Here is an 18554-nt window from a genome sequence, read left to right as displayed (position 1 = left end):
GAACTTTCATTTCTCAGTTCCTGCATAAGACTGTTTCTACACATCTCAGAAATATGGCAAGTAGCACCTATTGGTATGAGGAGCATGTGAGGGGTCTTGACTGGATGCAACAAACATCCACGTAGGTTGAGTCTGACCCCATAATCCTCCCATGTACCAAACCCCTCTTAACCTGCTCTGAAAACTAACGATGATGGATCCCCTCCCATGAACTGGGAACCACTGAATCCCACAACTACCCTGAGGAGTGAGGTTCAGGACAACAAGACCTAAATAAGGAAACAGGCTTGAAGACAGGATGTTACCACCCTGGGCCACAAGCAAATGGATAATAGATGAATATTTAGATAAAAGTTAACTTTTCCTTCACAATCAGAACTCTAGCTGAAATAAATGTCCCCTACAGCTTACAGGCAGGACCCCAGGGTGGGGAAGACAGCTCCGTCCTAGGAGCAAGGGGCATCGAGGAGCCAGGAGAGACACACAGGGATGTTCCCAAGAAGGGAGCCAAGAGAGACACACAGGGATGTTCCCAAGAACAGGATACCGTTCCTGTGGACGGTATCACAGGAAAATAGAGATGACCATAGAGGTTGTGATAGAAAGAAAGGCCACGCTCCAGAGCCAGGAGAGGGGCTGTGCTCCCTTCCGTATTTGCCTGTTTTCCCCCCTGGGCTCATTGCCACTGTGATTTCAACCTGGGCTGAGCAGATTTGTCACACGTGTGTCTGTGCTGACATGAGCTCCAAATAGTGGCAGGAACGCGTGTCCACTGTAGCATTTCCAGGGCTTGGGGACCCGTTCCACGGTGAGGACCCCAGGGATGTGCTGAGGATGAAGGAGACCCCATGGGGAGGCTCTGGAGGGAAGGACATGCCCTGTTCTCCTCACCTGGATGGGGCATCTCAGGAAGCCTTGGGGTGCACTTGCTATACCATCCTGGACACCAGAACAGGGCTCAGGGAAGGGGCTGTTCCTCTTCCTGTTGTTACATCCTGCCGATGACAACCATGTGATGGGCAGGACCGGCCTCCACATGGCCACACCCTGTGTGTCTGCCCGTCCTGTGGGCACCGAGGTCCCTCCCTATGCACTGCTAGAGCCAGAGACGGGAGTCGCCATGACCCCCGCCCTCACGGCCCTGCTCTGTCTCGGTGAGATCTGAGGAGGGAAGGGGACGCCCTATTCTGGGAGGGACCCACCCCACAGCCAGGCTCTGGGTTGTCGGAGAACCCAGACTCAGGAGGCTCACGGGAGGAGGGGTTCTGCTCAGGATTCGGGGCAAACCTCTCACAGGAACTCTCTTCCAGGGCTGAGTGTGGGCGCCAGGACCCGAGTGCAGGCAGGTGAGTCTGTCCCCAGGGGTCTCAGTCCCACCTCCTCACTGGGGGTCACCCACCAGGCAGAGGGGATGGAGAACAGCAGTTCTGGGCTGACGGAGGGGGACGTCTGGGGGTTTGGGGCAGAGCTGGGACCTGGGGGTGGGGAAGGTCTTGTGTCCCAGCCTCCGTTTCCTTCCAGGGACCCTCCCCAAACCCACCATCTGGGCTGAGCCAGGCTCTGTGATCCCCTGGAGGACATCTGTGACCATCTGGTGTCAGGGGAGCCTGGAGGCCCAGGAGTACCGCCTGCATAAAGAGGGAAACTCAGAGACCTGGGACAGATGGAAGCCACTGGAGCCCGGGAACAAGGCCAAGTTCTCCATCAGATACATGACAGATGCATATGCAGGACGCTATCTCTGTTCCTATTGCAGTCCCACTGGCTGGTCAGAGCCCAGTGACCCCCTTGAGCTGGTGGTGACAGGTGCGAGCCCACTCAGGGTCCCAGCCCCAGGCTCTGCCCTCAGGAAGGGGGTCTGCTCTCAGGTGTCTCCCTGTCACAGCCCAGCCCTGGGGATGATGTGGGGGATCTGAGCCCCATTTAACACCGTCCCCCTCTCCTCCCCTAGGATTGCACGACAAACCCAGCCTCATAGCCACGCCCAGCCCTGTTGTGACCTCAGGAGGGAACGTGACCCTCCAGTGTGGCTCATGGGTGGGATTCGACAGGTTCATCCTGATGAAGGAAGGAGAACGCCAGACCTCCTGGACCCTGGACTCCCAGCCAGCCCCCAGTGGGGGGTCCCAGGCCCTGTTCCCTGTGGGCCCTGTGACCCCCAGCCCCAGGTGAACATTCAGATGCTATGGTTGTTACAGCAACACCCCCCAGATATGGTCGTACCCCAGTGACCCCCGGGAGCTGGTGGTCTCAGGTGAGGAACCAAGCCCTGTCCCCTCTGTGGTCCTGTGGTCAACTCCTGACCCTGTCTGGAAGACCCACAATATAGGATGGGAATGAGGGTGCTACAGGGAGGGTCATCCAGAGGGGCATCCACCCCTCCGAGGAATGGAGGACCACACTGTCTCCCCAGGCTTGCCCCTTTCCACACGCCCATCACTCGAAGCTCCAGGTACATGCAGAAGGGTCTTCAGGGCCCTAGGGCAGATACACCAGGAGGGTCTGAGCCTAGAGGGGGTCTCTATGGGAAGCTCCAGCCCTCCACCCTCCTCTTGTCTCTTTCCCGGGACCCTCTGGGGGCTTCAGCCCCCCACCCACAGATCCCAACTCCACAACTGATGCATCCCTGGGGTCTCTTAAGTCAGAGTACAGACCATCCCAGGGAGTCGGAGAGCCTCTCAGGGGATCTAACTCCCCCCGAGATACTCAGAAACAATCTTGTGTCCTTGGGGGCTGAGAGTCGAGCAGAGAGGCCAGGGGGAAAGCTCCAGGGGCTCTGAGGCTAGCAGATGAGGGATGGGTTAGTCATGGCAGAGGCAGATACTGAGGGGAGAGTAACCAGGTTGAAGTGAGGAGCACGGCAGCCCCATGGCCTCACCTCCCTGTCCTGGGTTTACGATGTACCCGGTGGGGTCCTTTGAGGGGGGGGGGATCTGTGATTTGGGGTGTGTCCCTTTCCATCGGGGTCTCGGTTTCTCCATTTGCGATGGGGGAGAATCCTGGTCAGATCTCAAGGACATGTCCATTCCGACCCTAGAGGGATGCTGCCTTAGGTCTGCAGAATGGGAAGGTGGGCAGTGAGGGCTGTAGGATGCAGGGAAGGGCAGAGCAGTGACGTCGGTGACGTCCCCAGGGCTCCTCCGTCCATCCTGCGGTGCTCAGCCTGGCCATATCCAGACAGCCCTGGTGGAAAGAAATCAGAATCAAACAGAAGTAAGCAAGGCTTTGACGGTCGGGCTCCGTGGGATGTAAATCCCAGATCTGCCACTTCTGGGCTGTGGGGCCTCAGACGAGTCCTTTCACTGCCCGTGAAGCGCTTCTCCCATGGACTCCCTCATGGGTTTGCTGAGAGGTTTAGGTGAGATCCTGGAAATGAGAGCCCTCTGTGGGACGGACCCACCGAGTGCACAGCATCCTCACAACCCCTTCCCTGATGTGCTCGCTGAAAAGTGCAGTCAGACCCCACGTGCGAATGTGGGGTCTGCAGGGCAGAGGACGGGTCTTGGTTGGACTTGGAGAGCACGGAAGGCACGGAGTCCGTCCCACACAGGGACGGTTCTGAGCACCCCAAAACCTCTGACAATAGGAGGTGCATTCAGCTCCAGCTACAGGAGAGGGCAGGGCACATGGGGACAACAGACTGGGCCATTCCAATCAACGTAGGAGCTTGGAGCCCGAAGCAGCTGTCCACTAGGGTGGGTAGTGTGAGGAGAGCACAGGGAACCCAGAGTCCTGGGTTCAAATCCCAGCTCTGCCACCCACTTCCTGGCCCGGTGACCTGGGGCACCTGATTGATCTCTCTGAGCCTTGGTTTCCTTCTCTGTGAAAGGGGTGAAGCGGGGGTGGCATTTCCCTGGTGCGTGATTCTTACGGGGATGAGAGGTAACGAATGCACAGACCCCAGCACGGGTCTACACACAGTAGGTGCTCAGTGAACTGACACCATTGGTTCATTCATGATATCACTTGCGTCCCAGGTCACAAGTACCAGAGAATTTTGATCCAGGTCCCCGTGATCTTCCTCGTCCCGCTCTTCCTTCCCCTCCTTTTCCTCCTTATCTGACACCAGCACCAGAAAAACGCTGCGAGTCAGGTAAGTAGAAGACGGGGAGCTCTGGTCTACCTGAGAGGTGAGACCTAACCCCGAAGATAGGAAGTGGCTTCTTAGAGCACCGCCAAAATATGGCACCAAACAGAAAGAAATGCTCGGTTTTTGAAAACCCTCCAAATTAAACAATAAAACATGTCTCGGAAACTCCTTCCATCACAGCCTTCTTGGGACAGGCTGGAATCCCCACAAAGCACAGTTATGAGGGTGGATAGCAGGGGTGTACCCAACACCTGAGGAGCCACGCCGGTGATGAGGAAGGGGGTCACGGGAGGGGTCGTTATCCCCCTGCAGCCAAGAGCAGTGGGGAGGAGTGCAGGAGGATGTGGCAGTGGTTGGGAGATTAGTTGCTTTGAGCAAATATGTAAATATAGGGGGGATAAAGGGAGCCAAGTTACTCGAGGTCTGCAGGGATCTATAAATGTGCAAAGGCAGTTGGCTAGAATAAACTCTGGGCTGTCCTTACTGGAACTGGAAATGCCAGTGTGACCTCGTTAAAATGTATATACATCGATGGACGTGACATGGTCGTAGGTGTGTCTGTGCATAGAGGTACAAACACACGTGTCCCAGGTACACCCACCAATAAAACCTAGACACGGTGATGGCACGCCAATCACCCAGATCTTGGTTTTTAACTACTATCCTCTATTAAAAGGAATTAGGGTTCATCAGAGAAATTCTTTATTCCGGGTTGGGGCAGGGGAAGAACTAATGGAGGATGCTGGGGCATCTTAATGTGCCAGAAAGTGCAAAAACTCACCAAGAATGATGGAGACAAGTCAGGATAACAAGGAGCCAGCTGAAAGGAACTCCCTTTGGAAAGATCGAGAATGATCTGAGCATCCAAGTATGGAATTACAGTGCATTGACTAAAGCAGAAATCCATTAGTTTATAGAGTAAATTAATTAATGCACGGGGGGAAAGGGCACGCTTTAGAGTAGAATGCCAATGAATCGATGCAGAATGATGAGCAATGAAGAGATTGGAGATTGTTATAAGTTAGCTGCCATGACGGTGGATGACTCAGGGAGGGCCGTCCGTGCATCGTAACAGTAACTATGGTATATTTGAGGACGATCATGGTATTGGACGAATACTCAAATATGTCTCCAAATACCAATCAAATTCTAAGGAAGGATTGAGGACTTCACCACAGGAGACCTGGCAGACACCTACTTGACCAGGCATTCGGAGTGCTCAGCACCAGGGATGGGACAGGTGGATATCCTGGGCTCCTGATATTGATGGAGGTGATCACAGCCTTGTCAACACCCTTTCCAGGGTATCCATAAGTAGACATTGGGTAGAACCAGAAAGAAAATAAAAGACGCTGTTTGGCAGTTGGTAAGACCGGAACCGGGAGTGTGGGTTTGGTCCAAGGGTTGCATCAGTGAAGATCTCCTGATTGGGAGTTCTGGGGTCATGTAGACGAGGGTTCGTGCTTGTGGGGGGTGCACACTGGTGTATTGAGGACAGAGGGGGCATTATATCAGAAAAAGATCTACCTACCTATCTACTTATTATCTGTCTGTCAGTCTCTCTCTGTTTCTGTCTGTGTGCATGCATACGTTTATGGGTGTGCATATAGATGCATATGTAACGGACCTACACTTTCTTTCTCCCCTCCCCTGTGATACTCATGCCTGTATCTCCAAATCCATGTCCATCTCTGTCTCTCTTTGGCAAAATATTACCAAAGCAGAAATGTAGGTCAAGGTGATGCAGGAATAAAATACAGTTCTTATAAATATTTTCTGTAAAAAAATAATAATTATAAAATCATTCAGAATGAAGAGATTTAATAACAGACATAGACTTTTAAAGACATTCTTTCAGTTTTATTTAAAAAATATATATATTTAGGGCGCCTGGGTGGCTCAGTTGGTTAAGCGACTGCCTTCGGCTCAGGTCATGATCCCGGAGTCCCGGGATCGAGTCCCGCATCAGGCTCCCTGCTCGGCGGGGAGTCTGCTTCTCCCTCTGACCCTCCCCCCTCTCATGTGCTCTCTCTCTCTCTCTCTCATTCTTTCTCTCAGATAAATAAGTAAAATCTTTAAAAAATAAAAATATATATTTAAATCATCCATGCACGTTTTGTGTGTTAGAGTTTAGTCATTTGCCCTGAATTCCAAATCGAGGAGGGTGGGTGTACAGCCTTGTCAGGGCTCAGATCCTCTGAGATCCTAACGTGGCCCTGGGGGCCAGGTTCTGGGGTCGTTTAGAAGGTAATTTCTCACTTTGCGCAGGTGCCTCCCAGCCTGAAGTCGACACAGAACCCTGCAGAAAAGGTAATTGCTCCCCAAAGACGCTTCCCCAACCTCCCACCTCTGCCATAGTCCCTTCACCGCTGCCTAATGCCCCTCTTTTCCTCCCCTCAGGTCCAGCTCCGTGGCTCCTGTCCAGGAGGAGAATTGGAGTAAAAAGGAGGGTCCTGGTGGGAGACCAGGAGGAGTGCTTGGGCCGGGTTCTGGGCTTCTCACGAAAATCGCCACATCTATGTGATCCCAGGCACATCCCTGCCCCTTGCTGGGCCTCAGTCTCCCCATCTGAGGGTGGAAGGGGCATGTGGCACTGCAGGGTTTCAGGCATTTTGGCATGATATAGAATGTTCTTGTCCTCCAGATGCTGAGGGGAGAGAGTCCCAGCCTGAGGAAGACATACAGACGGACAGTCAAGTGAGCCCCTGCTCCTGTCCAGGGCACCCAGCACAGCCTTGTTAATTAGTTAAATGTATGGGCTGCTTCTCCATCTTCCTATTCCTCAGCCCAGCAGCATCTGACCTCACCCTTCCTCTTGAAAGGTGATACATGTAGGCTGCTGGGACACCTTCTTGGGTTTTTCTGATACCCACATGGGCCCCTCCCTCTTGGTCCCCTTATTTGGGTCCTTTGAGCTGTTGGTTGTCCAGGTCTCATAATGGTGGTGCTGCCAGGGACAGTTGTACAGTTTGTGCACCTGCACAATAAGGACTGTGGGGTTTAAGACCCTACTGGTGGCATCTGAACAGAGCGCCTTTTCTTATTCGCACAAAGGCACCCTATAGAATGGTCTGTCCATGAACAGAGACCCTCAGCCTGGCTTTTTCTCCACTTACTCTCTTCCCTCTGGTTGTGTGGATTTAGATGCAATGGAACCACACAATAACGTGCCTTAGGTGTAATGATTGTCATTCCGCTCCTAGTCCCGCAGGAAGCTCACCCAGCCATCGTGTTGACCTCACCATGAGACAATTCTGTATTTTATTTGTCACGTTTATTTAATCCCAGGTACAGCTGGACCATCTCTATGTTCGTAATTCCACAACTATTTCTAGCCTGGTGCTTGAGCACCAGCCTCAGATATCCAAGCACCTGTGAGCTGTCTCTTCTTGTCCGTCCACTGGGCATTTCAATGTCCCATGCCATATGCCAAGTCTCCAGTCTCCCCAGAAGAGCTGTCTCTCCCTCGATGTTCAGTACTTCCCCAAACCGTCTAGAGACACATTGTTCATCACAACTGGGAGGGCGTTGCCAATGGTCTCGAGGGGCCAGAGGTGCTGCCGCACACCCCACGACGTGCAGGACAGCCCCCCCCCCCCGCCCCCAGAGCAAAGAGCACCTGGCCAGCGTGGTGACACTCGGGGTGGAGGAGCTGTTGTAACAGAAGCAGGTTCTCCCCTGGCCTCTCCACCGCACTTACCACCACCCCAAATCAGTGCTTCCTTGTTTGTGGGCGGTTCCCAACCCCATGGCCATGAATTCCTCCAGGGCAGGGCGCTGATCTGTCCTCTTCTTGGCCCCCTGGCAAGTGCCCTGTCTGTCCATCTGTCTGTCTATGTGCATATCTATGCATGCACTTATTGTGTGTGTATATGGGTACCGAATGAAGTAGATGAACCAAATCCTAACTACTCTGAGTTTCCCCCACTTTAGCCCATTTATTCATTCAGTGAGTTGACAAATCTTATTAGGAATCTGTGTTTGGCAAGGCTCTGTCTTAGACCGGGTGACGGAAATACGAGTGAAAACACGTCCAAGCCAGGGATCCACGGGATCCGATTTAGGTTTTAAGATCGACCCCGGCTTCTGGGTGGACACGTAAGCGAAGAGGGACAAAGTGAAGGAGTTCCGCCCTCCCTGGCTCCCCCAGCAGGGCCCTGACGGTGAGTTTGCCAAGGGGGTGACTCCGCCCCGGGGGGGGGGAACCACTCAGGCCTCAAGGGGCGGTGGCCCCTCTTCCTCCCCCACGTCGGAGGAATTGCTGGACAAAATGGACATAAAGCAGAACAGGACAGACACGTGCGTCCTTGCTGCTCCCGGCACCCTGGCTCCCCCACCCATCACACATTTTACTCCCACTCTCCCGCCCTCCAGGCCGCAGCATCTGAAGACCCCCAGGATGTGACCTACGCCCAGCTGAACAGCTTAAATCTCGGACAGGGGACGAGTGCACCCCCTTCCTCCCAGTCAACGGAGCCCCCAGCAGAGCCCAGTGTGTATGCTGCTCTGGCCGTCCACTAGCCCAGGAAAGACCCAGACCTCACACCCCATGGAAGGGGGATTGCAGAGACCCCAGGAGGCCCTGGGGCTGCCCCCCCCCCCCGCCCGCCCCGTGGACGCTCCGCTAATGCCCCTGGGCCTGGGGACCTTTCATAAGCAAGCAGGATATCCTGGAGCTTTAGAAATCACTTAATTCTGCAGATAAAGATAAATATCAGCTCTATTTCTAAAACAAACAAACAAACAAAAAAAAACAGCACGTAAGAGAAGCAAACCACAAATGAAGATAAGACTTTTTTTTTTTACTTAAATGACAATGCAAATATTCTACATCAACACAGATTTTTATTTACATGGTCATGTAAATGTCATATGCCAAGATCAAATGGGAAAAATTTTTTTAAAGATTTTATTTATTTATTTGAGAGAGAGAGAGAGAGAGAGAGCACATGAAAGGGGGGAGGGTCAGAGGGAGAAGCAGACTCCCCGCTGAGCGACCTGAGCCGAAGGCAATCGTCTAACCAACTGAGCCACCCAGGCGCCCTCAAATGGGAAAATTATGAATGAAATTATTACAAAGAGAAGAGAGCCTGAAAATCAGCAGTCCAGGCAACATCTGTAGGAGTCAGAAAAAGAACAGCAAATTCATCCCATGGCACTGGGTGAAAATGATAACATATATTGATCATAAAGAATGAAAGAGATAAAAATCAGTTGTATGAGCTTGGGCTGCCATAACAAGATACCATGGCCTGGGGCGGGGGGATGGGCTTAAACAACAGAAACTTATTTCTTCACGGTTCTGGAGGCCGAAGCCCAAGCCCAAGGTGCCAACAGGGCTGGTGTCTGCAGGTGTGGTGAGCCCGTGACCCAGATGAGTGACGTGCCCATCCCCAGAGGGAACGATAGAAGGAAGACAGAGGTGACCACGTTCAAAATCAAGCAAGGCAACTTGCACAGATCTTAAGGCTCCGGAATAATCCTCTTGGGCTCGACTTCCTGCATGCCAGGCTCTCTGGGGCGCCGCCTCCATGGCTCGGCAGGGCTGCAGGGCCCTTCTGTCTGTGAGGGTCCCACTCCCCAGGCTTCGAGCAGAGCCTGCCCAGGGGAAACCGAGCCAGTAGCCCAAACTCTGAAACCGAGGGGCCAGCCCTGACGATCTCTGAATTGCCTTTGGGGTCGTCCTTCCCTTTCCTGGAAAAACAGCACACCTTTTGCAGACCAAGAAGCCTACCTTCCCATTCCTACAGAATCTGAGAACTCCCTTCATCCCGTCTCCATCCCCTTCCAACCCACGGGGCTGCGTTTCTGCTCCCACAGATCCTTCACCTTGGCTCCGCTCTCCCAAATGCACTTTCTCTCATTTGTCGGAAGAAACTTCCCGGTCTCCCTTCAGGGTCCATTAGCTTAACAATTCACTCCTCCATTCACCTCGCTCCTCCCCAGTTTCACTGTGAGCACCCACATGGGAGTGCTCCCGGGCACACGTCAGCATTTCGCTTTGGCCGCTCAACCGCCAAGCATGCTATTGTGTGGCTCGTATGTTCTGCGTTCCACCAACGTCTGGACACGGTTCAGCCACGTTCTCTGCCACTTCGTTACAAGGGTCATGTTCTCTCCCTCATACAATGCCTCGTTCTTCATTCCTGCCTGAGGTCCCGCAGGAGTGGACTTGCCCGTCTGCATCTCTACCCGCAGCCGGCGCACACACAGCATCTTCCGTTTGGCATCTCCAAACTCTTCCAGCCTCTCCCGCGTCTTGGGTATTGGTTCGGGCAGCAAAGTCTGCAATCCTCTGCTCTGGCTTCTCTGACGAACATCATAGACTACAGAAGTCTCCATGAGGTGCCAACAGGGCTGGTGTCTGGTGGGGGCTCCCCCCACCCCGGGGGGTTGCAGACAGCCTTTCCTTGGTGTGAGCACGTGGAGAGAGACGCACACTGAGCTCCCTGAGGGCCACCCTTACAATCTCATTCAATCCTAATTACTTCCTTAGGTGCCCCATTTCCAAATACAGCCAGGCGGGGGATGAAGGCCTCAACATATAAATTTGGGGGAAGAACATAAGCATCCAGTCCCCTAACATTAATAAAGCCACAAACATTTATTATCGAGTATTCCCAGAATGTATAAAGTCCTAGTAACACTCGAGAAGAAATAGAGAAAAGACACCAGCATCAATAATGAAATACGGGACATCGCTACAAATCCCACAGACTTTTATGGTGTCAACCTAAATGAAAGAGGTAAACCGAGGCAAGCCCGAATTACCAAAAACGGAGTATATTTGGGAATAGGGGAGGAACTGTACTTCAGGACGTGAAAACTGTAGCACGCGATCTACTGGAGTCTGTTGAGGGTTTGGGGCAGGCTGGGCATCTGGGGAGGAAGACAAGGGGTAGGGAGTTCAGCTAGAGACCAAGCAGCAACTTTCCAGCTTGAGTCTGGGGAGGAGCTCTCGGTGGATGCCCCTTGGTCAAGGGATGGGTTTCCTTTTCTGTAAAACCAGGCATTTACAGGAAATCAGTCTCTCCGACCTTGAGCATCATCTGCTAAGGACACACGCATGAGGTTCTGAATTTCATACCGTCCAGTTCTGTCCTAGACGGAAAGGAACATTATACTTTAGTCTCCCACATAGACTTAGATGTAAAATAACTTTTAAAAGGGGGGAAATGGGGTGCCTGGGTGGCTCAGTAGGTTGAGCGTCTGACTCTTGCTTTCAGCTCAGGTCATGATCTTGGGGTCGAGACATTGAGCCCCACGTCCAGCTCATGCTGGGCTGAGCATAGAGCCCGCTTGGGATTCTCTCTCTCCCTCTGCCCTACCCCCCTCCCTGCCCGTGCATGTTCTCTCTCTCTCTCCAAAAAAGTAAAAAATAAAAAATGGGGGGAAATACCTGATTACAACAAACATTACTGCTCAATTCACATAGGTAATGGGTGGTAGAAAAATATTTTAATAAAGATCAGTTTTCCCCCAACAGATCAGGACTTTGATCTACGATTGTTCCCTACAGCTTACAGGCAGGACCCAAAACAGGGAGGACGGCTCTGCCCCAGGAACAAGGGGCATTAAGAAGCTAGGAGGGACACACAGGGATGTTCCCAAGAAAGGGGGTATGGACAGTGTCACAGGAAAATAGAGAAGTTCATGCAGGTAGTGATAGAGAGAGAGCCCACATCCAGGGCCATGAGAAGGGTTGTGTTTCCTTCCCCATTTGCCTGTATTTCTCCTCAGGGCTCATTGCCACCGTGACCTCGACCTGAGCTGAGCAGAGACGTCACACGTGTGTCTGTGCTGACATGAGCTCCCCAGCAGAGCAGGAACCCACGTCCCCTGCAGCATCTCTGGGCTCTGGGGACTCCGTCCACGGTGAGGACCCCAGGGATGTGCTGAGGATGGAGACCCCGTGGGGGAGGCTCTGGAGGGAAAGACATGCCCTGGTCGCCTCACCTGGATGGGGCATCTCAGGAAGCCTCGGGGTCCACTTGCTGCACCATCATGGACACCAGAGCCAGGCTAGGTCCTGGGGAGGGGCTGTTCCCCTTCCTGTGGGGCTGCTGACGTGACAACCCCGTGACAAGGAAGATCAGCCTCCGCATCACCACACCCTGTGTGTCTGCCCGTCCTGTGGGCACCGAGGTCCCTCCCTATGCACTGCTAGAGCCAGAGACGGGAGACGCCATGACCCCCGCCCTCACGGCCCTGCTCTGTCTCGGTGAGATCTGAGGAGGGGAGGGGACGCCCTCTTCTGGGAGGGACCCGCCCCACAGCCAGGCCCTGGGCTGTCAGAGACCCCAGACTCAGGAGGCTCACGGGAGGAGGGGTTCTGCTCAGGATTCGGGGCAAACCTCTCACAGGAACTCTCTTCCAGGGCTGAGTGTGGGCCCCAGGACCCGAGTGCAGGCAGGTGAGTCTGTCCCCAGGGGTCTCAGTCCCACCTCCTCACTGGGGGTCACCCACCAGGCAGAGGGGATGGAGAACAGCAGTTCTGGGCTGACGGAGGGGGACGTCTGGGGGTTTGGGGCAGAGCTGGGACCTGGGGGTGGGGAGGTCTTGTGGCCCAACCTCTGTTTCCTTCCAGGGACCCTCCCCAAACCCACCATCTGGGCTGAGCCAGGCTCTGTGATCCCCTGGAGGACACCTGTGACCATCTGGTGTCAGGGGAGCCTGGAGGCCCAGGAGTACCGCCTATATAAAGAGGGAAACTCAGGGACCTGGGACAGATGGAAGCCACTGGAGCCCGGGAACAAGGCCAAGTTCTCCATCAGATACATGACAGATGCATATGCAGGACGGTATCTCTGTTACTGTCTCAGTCCCACTGGCTGGTCAGAGCCCAGTGACCCCCTGGAGCTGGTGGTGACAGGTGAGGAGCCCAGTACTGTCCCTTCTGTGTCCTGATGGTCTATTCAGGGCTCTGTCCTCAAGAGTTACCTGGGCTGGGCTGGGGGGGGTGCTCCAAGGGAGGGTCACTCAAAGGAAGATCTGCCCCTCAGCTCAAAGGAGGCCAACAGAGGCCCTCCCACCCGTTGCCCCTCTCCTGGGTCTAAAGGTGCCAGGTAGGCAGCTGGAAGGTCTTGGGGAGTCCATGGGGCAGGTGTAGGAGAAGTCTGAATGAGATGGGGATTCCTGGGTCAGCCCCAACCCCCCCCATCCACAGGACCGCTCAACATCGGTGTGCCCCTGGGGTCTGTTTGCTCAGAAGGAGCACACACTGCCGCAGGTCAGTTCTGAGAGCCCCTCAAAGGATCTAATGCCCCCCAATACTCAGAAACGATCTTGCATCTCGGGGGGGAGGACGGCTGAGAGTCCAGCAGAGACACCTGGGGGCCACAACGCTTCAGGAGCTCTGAGGCCGAGCCACAGAGCCGACGAGGGAGAAGAGCAGGAGCAGAGATGTGGTCTCTAGAAGCTCCAGCCCCCAGCCAGCTACTGTCCTTTGGCCCAGGATCCTCTAGAGACCCAGCCCCCACCCCCGCCCCACCCCCCAGGTCCCAGCTCAGCAGCTGCTGAGTCACAGGGGCTTCTGTCCAGGGGGGTTATAATTTCTCCCAGTCTCTCAGGAGGAGGGCTGGGAGCCGGGTAGAAAGGGCAGGACCATTCCGGGGCTCCAGGGGCTCCGAGGCCGGCGGAGAAGGGCCGGGGTGGTCACGGCAGAGGGAGAGACTGGGGGCCCAGCCGGGGACGCAGGAGCCAGGTCGAGTGAGTGAGTGCGGAGCTCAGGAGCCTACCTCCTCACCTCCCTGCCCTCGGATTATGAGGTATAGGGTGGGACTCCCCGGGAGGAGAGGGTTCTCAGCGCTCCCTGAGTTGGTGATTTGGGGCAGGTCCCTGTGGTCCCTGTCCTCTCTGAGCAGAAAAGGGCAGCTCAGTGCCCTGTCTACAGGAAAGTCTGAGACAGGATGCCATAAAGGGATCGCCAAGGGCAGTTCCACAGAGGCGGGTCCACCCGGGAGCGCGTGGGAATGGGCCTCCTGCCCCGCGAAGCGCGATCCCGGCAGTCTCGGACAGGACTGAGGAGGGAAGGGCGCGGACCTAGATGCCACGACCCTGAGAGGAAATGAGGTCAGACAGGTGACAAGGCAGGGGCCCCACCCACTGACTTCCTGGTGTCTCCCGCTCAGAAGCAGGACATCGGCTACTAGCCAGAGGCGGGGGCGAGGTAGGAGCTCCCCTGCTGGGCACGCAGAATGCGTCGAGGGGCGGCTCTGCAGGAGCTCATCTCTCTGGGAGGGGGAGCTTCTGAGAAGGGCGAGCCCCCTCGGAAAAGGGGAGGGGCCGGGGGCTGCAGTGACCTCTTGTCTGACCTTCACGGCCCTGCCTCTCCAAGGAATTCGGATCTGGGAACGGTTGGGAAGCCGAGGGAGACGCAGGTGCACGTGATTTTGTCCATCAGGCCCGGGTCTCAGCAAAGCAAGAGGAAGTACCAGTAGGATGGAGACAGCGGAGATTAGGACATCCCCATTGATTTAGCATCTCAGGCCCTCCTCATCCCACACAAAACTGCGATTTTCTCCTAAAAACCACCTGCCCCTTGTCAGCATGCCGCAATTCCTAGGCCTCCAGCCAGGTTTGGAGAAAGTGTGGGATAGAGGATAGAAAGGGTTCGCAGCGCTTGGGGTCCAGGGAGGATGCGGGGAGTCTGGGACAGTTGTAGAGGACAGACAGACACCTCCTTGGCAGCTCTTATTTCCCATTTCCAAGAGACCCTGAGGATGGAGCCCCTCACCCACACCCGAGGAGGCGTGGAGCCCTCTCACACCAGGCCTGGAGCTACTCAGACTAAGGTGGGATTTTCTGAAGGCGCAGGTGGAGCTCACCAGACACTGTCCTAAAGAGAAGGCTCCCTGCCTGTGGGCACCTCTCTACCGCCCCCTGTACTCACCTGGGGGCCTCCATGCCCCTCGGTGCACACCTGAGACGGAGGAGGGGCCGTGCCCGGCTCACGGGAGTCCCCAGGGACGCTGCACTACGTATCCGTGTGCAATTTGTGTCCACTCTGCATTGTGTGTGGATGTTTGTCCAATGTCCCTGTGCCTGCTTCTCAGAACTTTTAAAGCTGTGCTTGCAGAGGGACGCCTGGGTGGCTCGGTGGTTAAGCGTCTGCCTTCGGCTCAGGTCATGATCCCAGGGTCCTGGGATCAAGCCCCGCATCGGGCTCCCTGCTCCGCGGGAAGCCTGCTCCTCCCTCTGCTTGTGTTTCCTCTCTCGCTGTGTCTCTCTCTGTCAAATATAAATAAAATCTTTAAAAAAAGCGATTTCTGCAGATACAAATTTACGTTATGAGGATTTATGGCTTAAAAAATTATCCAATTTCATTGGGATTAGATGAAATGTATATATTCATTATAGAGAGTAATTTATGATTATAAAGTTTTTTTTAATAAAACATGCTTAGAAACGAGCTTTATAAATGATGCAGGTGCATTCTGAAGTTTTTCTTTCATCAAATTGTCTACACTTGAATCCTAAAAAGTGTTCAATTTTTATTCATTTATAAGTAGATTTTTTATTTCTTAATACTTTCTAACTAATAGTTAAGTATATATAACAATGATACTGGTTTGGTTATATTAATTTTATATTCTATTAACTTAGTACAGAAACACCACCTTTCAGGTGCCTCACAATTGATCTCCATTGATTAACTGATAATCATTATATCAACCTCAAAAAAATTGAAACTTATCTCTTTATTTCCAGATTGTGCACCAGTGTTGTTTGTAGCAAATATCTCATGATAATGATGACAAAGTAAGATGTTAACACGAATCTAAGTGTTGCTTTAAGAAAACATCTTAGTTGATAGCCCAAATTATTTAATTGTTTTAAGTCAAACGCATTTTAAAAATCTGTATTTTTATGTATATAGCAATACTAAACTGTCTGCTTCAGTCCATTTCTCTGTTACATTCAGGTCTTATTAGGAAAAAAATATTATTTTCTTAATACAAATTAGGAATGGAATTTTTTCTGGGCTTGTACATTTCCTGACTTATTCTTTGAATTTCATAGCCCTAGTGAGACACATTTAAAAGACTTCTTGGTATCAAACATTTGGATATTAACCCACTGAATGATGTCTATGCTTCATTCATACTTTCTGAATTGTTAAAGCTTATTTAAAATTTCCACATGGAGATTTATAATTAGAATTCATCTGTACTTCTTTATTTTTTTGTTTTTTATGTGAATGGATTAAATTAGATTTGCAGGATTACCTAATTTTGTGTTCACCAGTTTTATAACAACACTTATTTTCTCTGTTCCTTGAGGGTTTGAGGTGAGAGGGGCTGTCTTTGAAGATAAAAATCAAATGACTGGTGTTCTTCCTTAAAATCTTTCGGCAGTTTTCAGAGTTCTTCGTGACTGACAGACAGAGATAGAGAAAGAGATGAGAAGGAGGCAGACAGTGATGATGATGATGATGGTGGTGGTGGTGGTGATGATGATGGTGGTGATGATGGTGCTGGTGATGGTGCTGGTGGTGATGGTGATGGTGGTGGTGATGGTGATGGTGGTTGTGATGGTGATGGTGATGGTGGTGGTGATGGTGATGGTGATGGTGGTGATGATGATGGTGGCGATGGTGGTGATGGTGGTGGTGATGATGATGATGGTGGTGATGATGGTGGTGATGATGATGGTGGTGATGGTGATGGTGGTGATGATGATGGTGATTTTGGTGATGATGATGATGGTGGTGATGATGATGATGGTGGTGATGATGATGGTGGTGATGATGATGGTGATGGTGGTGATGATGATGATGGTGGTGATGGTGATGGTGGTGATGATGGTGGTGATGATGGTGATGATGGTGGTGGTGATGATGATGATGGTGGTGATGATGATGGTGATGATGGTGGTGATGATGATGATGGTGGTGATGATGATGATGGTGGTGATGATGATGGTGATGGTGGTGATGATGATGGTGATGGTGGTGGTGATGGTGGTGGTTATGGTGATGGTGATGATGATGGTGTTGATGATGGTGGTGGTGATGAGGATGATGATGATAGTTTTGGTGATGGTGATGTCCTACCTAGGATAGTTCAAATAACTAACACCTATATGGTACACATTGAATTCTCTCACTCTCTCTCAATATATTCATATATATATTTATGACCAACCCTTCACCCATGAACACTGGGTCCTGATTGTTGAAAAACGCAAGTTCTCTTATCCACGAGTACACAAGGAGACAGAAGGAATCCAATGAGGCATCCTTCTATAGCAGAGAAAGTGTTCATTAGGGACTCTATGTTAGGTATATCATGAGAAATGGGGGAGGTACAAGAACACACAGCCCAGGGGACAAGTTTGAGTCCCAACAGCACCTCATTTCCCCCCACATTTTTATGGTTCTCAGAAGCAGCTGATGCCATCAGCCCATCACGAACCAAGGCAGACACCAACACTGGAGAGTAGGGGAAAGGCTCAGTTATGGGGATGGCACGGAGGGTTAAGTGCTGTCAAGGGGAGGCGGGTGCCCTGGGTGGACATCCAGGATCCCAGGTGATTTTTGTGTGCCCTGACCTCTGTGACCTCTCCTCAATTCCTAGCCTCCCACACCCAAGATTACACAGTGGAGAATCTCATCCGCATGGGCATGGCTGCAGTGATCCTGGTGGTCCTCGGGATTCTCCTCTTTCAGGCTTGGTACAGTGAGAGAAGAGCCCAAGATGCAGCCAGGAGGTAAACACAAGAGATACAAGAGAGAACAATGCAATGATCAGAATAGCAGAGCCTGGGAAATACACCTTGTGTGCCCAGGAGGTTCTGGAAGCGCATGTGGGGCAAGTGCTGTGTGAACCGTCTGCAGATCATTGTGAGGAGGAGGAGGAGTCATGGCTCCAGTGTGGGGACAATGTACGCACTCTTTTGCCATTAAACCGTGGACTCTCCTTCCAAACCATTGTTGAGTTGTCTTCACTGGCTCCCATCTTTCCCCATTTCGTGAAACCAGCTTATACCCACATGGCAGATTTCAGTCCACATCTCCATACACTGCCATGCTCTGGTACAATTTCAGGTAATACATTTTCCTCCCTTCTAATCACCATACACCTTAAGGTCCATGAAGGCATCTCCATCTCTTCAGTTCAGATAATGCAGGCTGTTTTAATGAATCATAAATTGGCATAAAAAGATGCAGCCTGAAAGAGATAAATCCATGAGATGCCCCAGTACCCTCTGTGCATCCATCAGCCTTTCACTTCCACCAGATGGCCTGGTCTGTGCTGCCTCTGAGAAACCCACCGTGCAAAATGCTGGTTCGTGACATTGGCCAGTATCTCTGGTGTATCTCCTCCCTTCACAGGTAACTTCAAGGTACCACTGTGAGGTGGCTTATGGGGAGGAATGTGCAGAACTGATGTCACAAAACAGTACAAGTCAACATAGGATGCATTAATGCCACTCTGGTAGCCCCAAAGTGCACCCAGGTTTC

At 52.4% G+C, this 18554-nt stretch overlaps 2 protein-coding genes across 2 annotated transcripts; both read left to right on the top strand.

Annotated features, from left to right (window-relative positions):
- Nucleotides 1-1094: 1094 nt before the first annotated feature.
- Nucleotides 1095-18554, top strand: LOC113915753 (leukocyte immunoglobulin-like receptor subfamily A member 5). The gene is given in 6 exon segments (XM_035725056.1): nt 1095-1154; nt 1311-1346; nt 1522-1806; nt 1952-2254; nt 17475-17523; nt 17666-18554. Coding segments are annotated over 6 exon segments (846 nt in total). The 5' UTR covers nt 1095-1120; the 3' UTR covers nt 17805-18554.
- LOC118355952 (leukocyte immunoglobulin-like receptor subfamily A member 6) lies at nt 12192-13444 on the top strand. The gene is made up of 4 exons (XM_035725055.1): nt 12192-12311; nt 12468-12503; nt 12678-12962; nt 13368-13444. The coding sequence occupies exons 1-4, from the start codon at nt 12278-12280 to the stop codon at nt 13400-13402; spliced, it is 390 nt and encodes a 129-aa protein (XP_035580948.1). The 5' UTR covers nt 12192-12277; the 3' UTR covers nt 13403-13444.

Source organism: Zalophus californianus, chromosome 17 (assembly GCF_009762305.2).
Source record: "Zalophus californianus isolate mZalCal1 chromosome 17, mZalCal1.pri.v2, whole genome shotgun sequence".
Classification (NCBI taxonomy): Eukaryota; Metazoa; Chordata; class Mammalia; order Carnivora; family Otariidae; genus Zalophus; species Zalophus californianus.
Note: the sequence above shows the minus strand (reverse complement) of the source record. Positions and strands in the feature narration are given on the sequence as shown.

Excerpts from the sequence above, each read along its gene's own strand:
- LOC118355952 (XM_035725055.1), top strand. The coding sequence starts at position 12,278 with ATGACCCCCGCCCTCACGGCCCTGCTCTGTCTCG. Across the intron at positions 12,504-12,677 it reads CAGGACCCGAGTGCAGGCAG|GGACCCTCCCCAAACCCACC; the intron begins GTGAGTCTGTCC and ends GTTTCCTTCCAG. Across the intron at positions 12,963-13,367 it reads CCTGGAGCTGGTGGTGACAG|AAACGATCTTGCATCTCGGG; the intron begins GTGAGGAGCCCA and ends CCCAATACTCAG.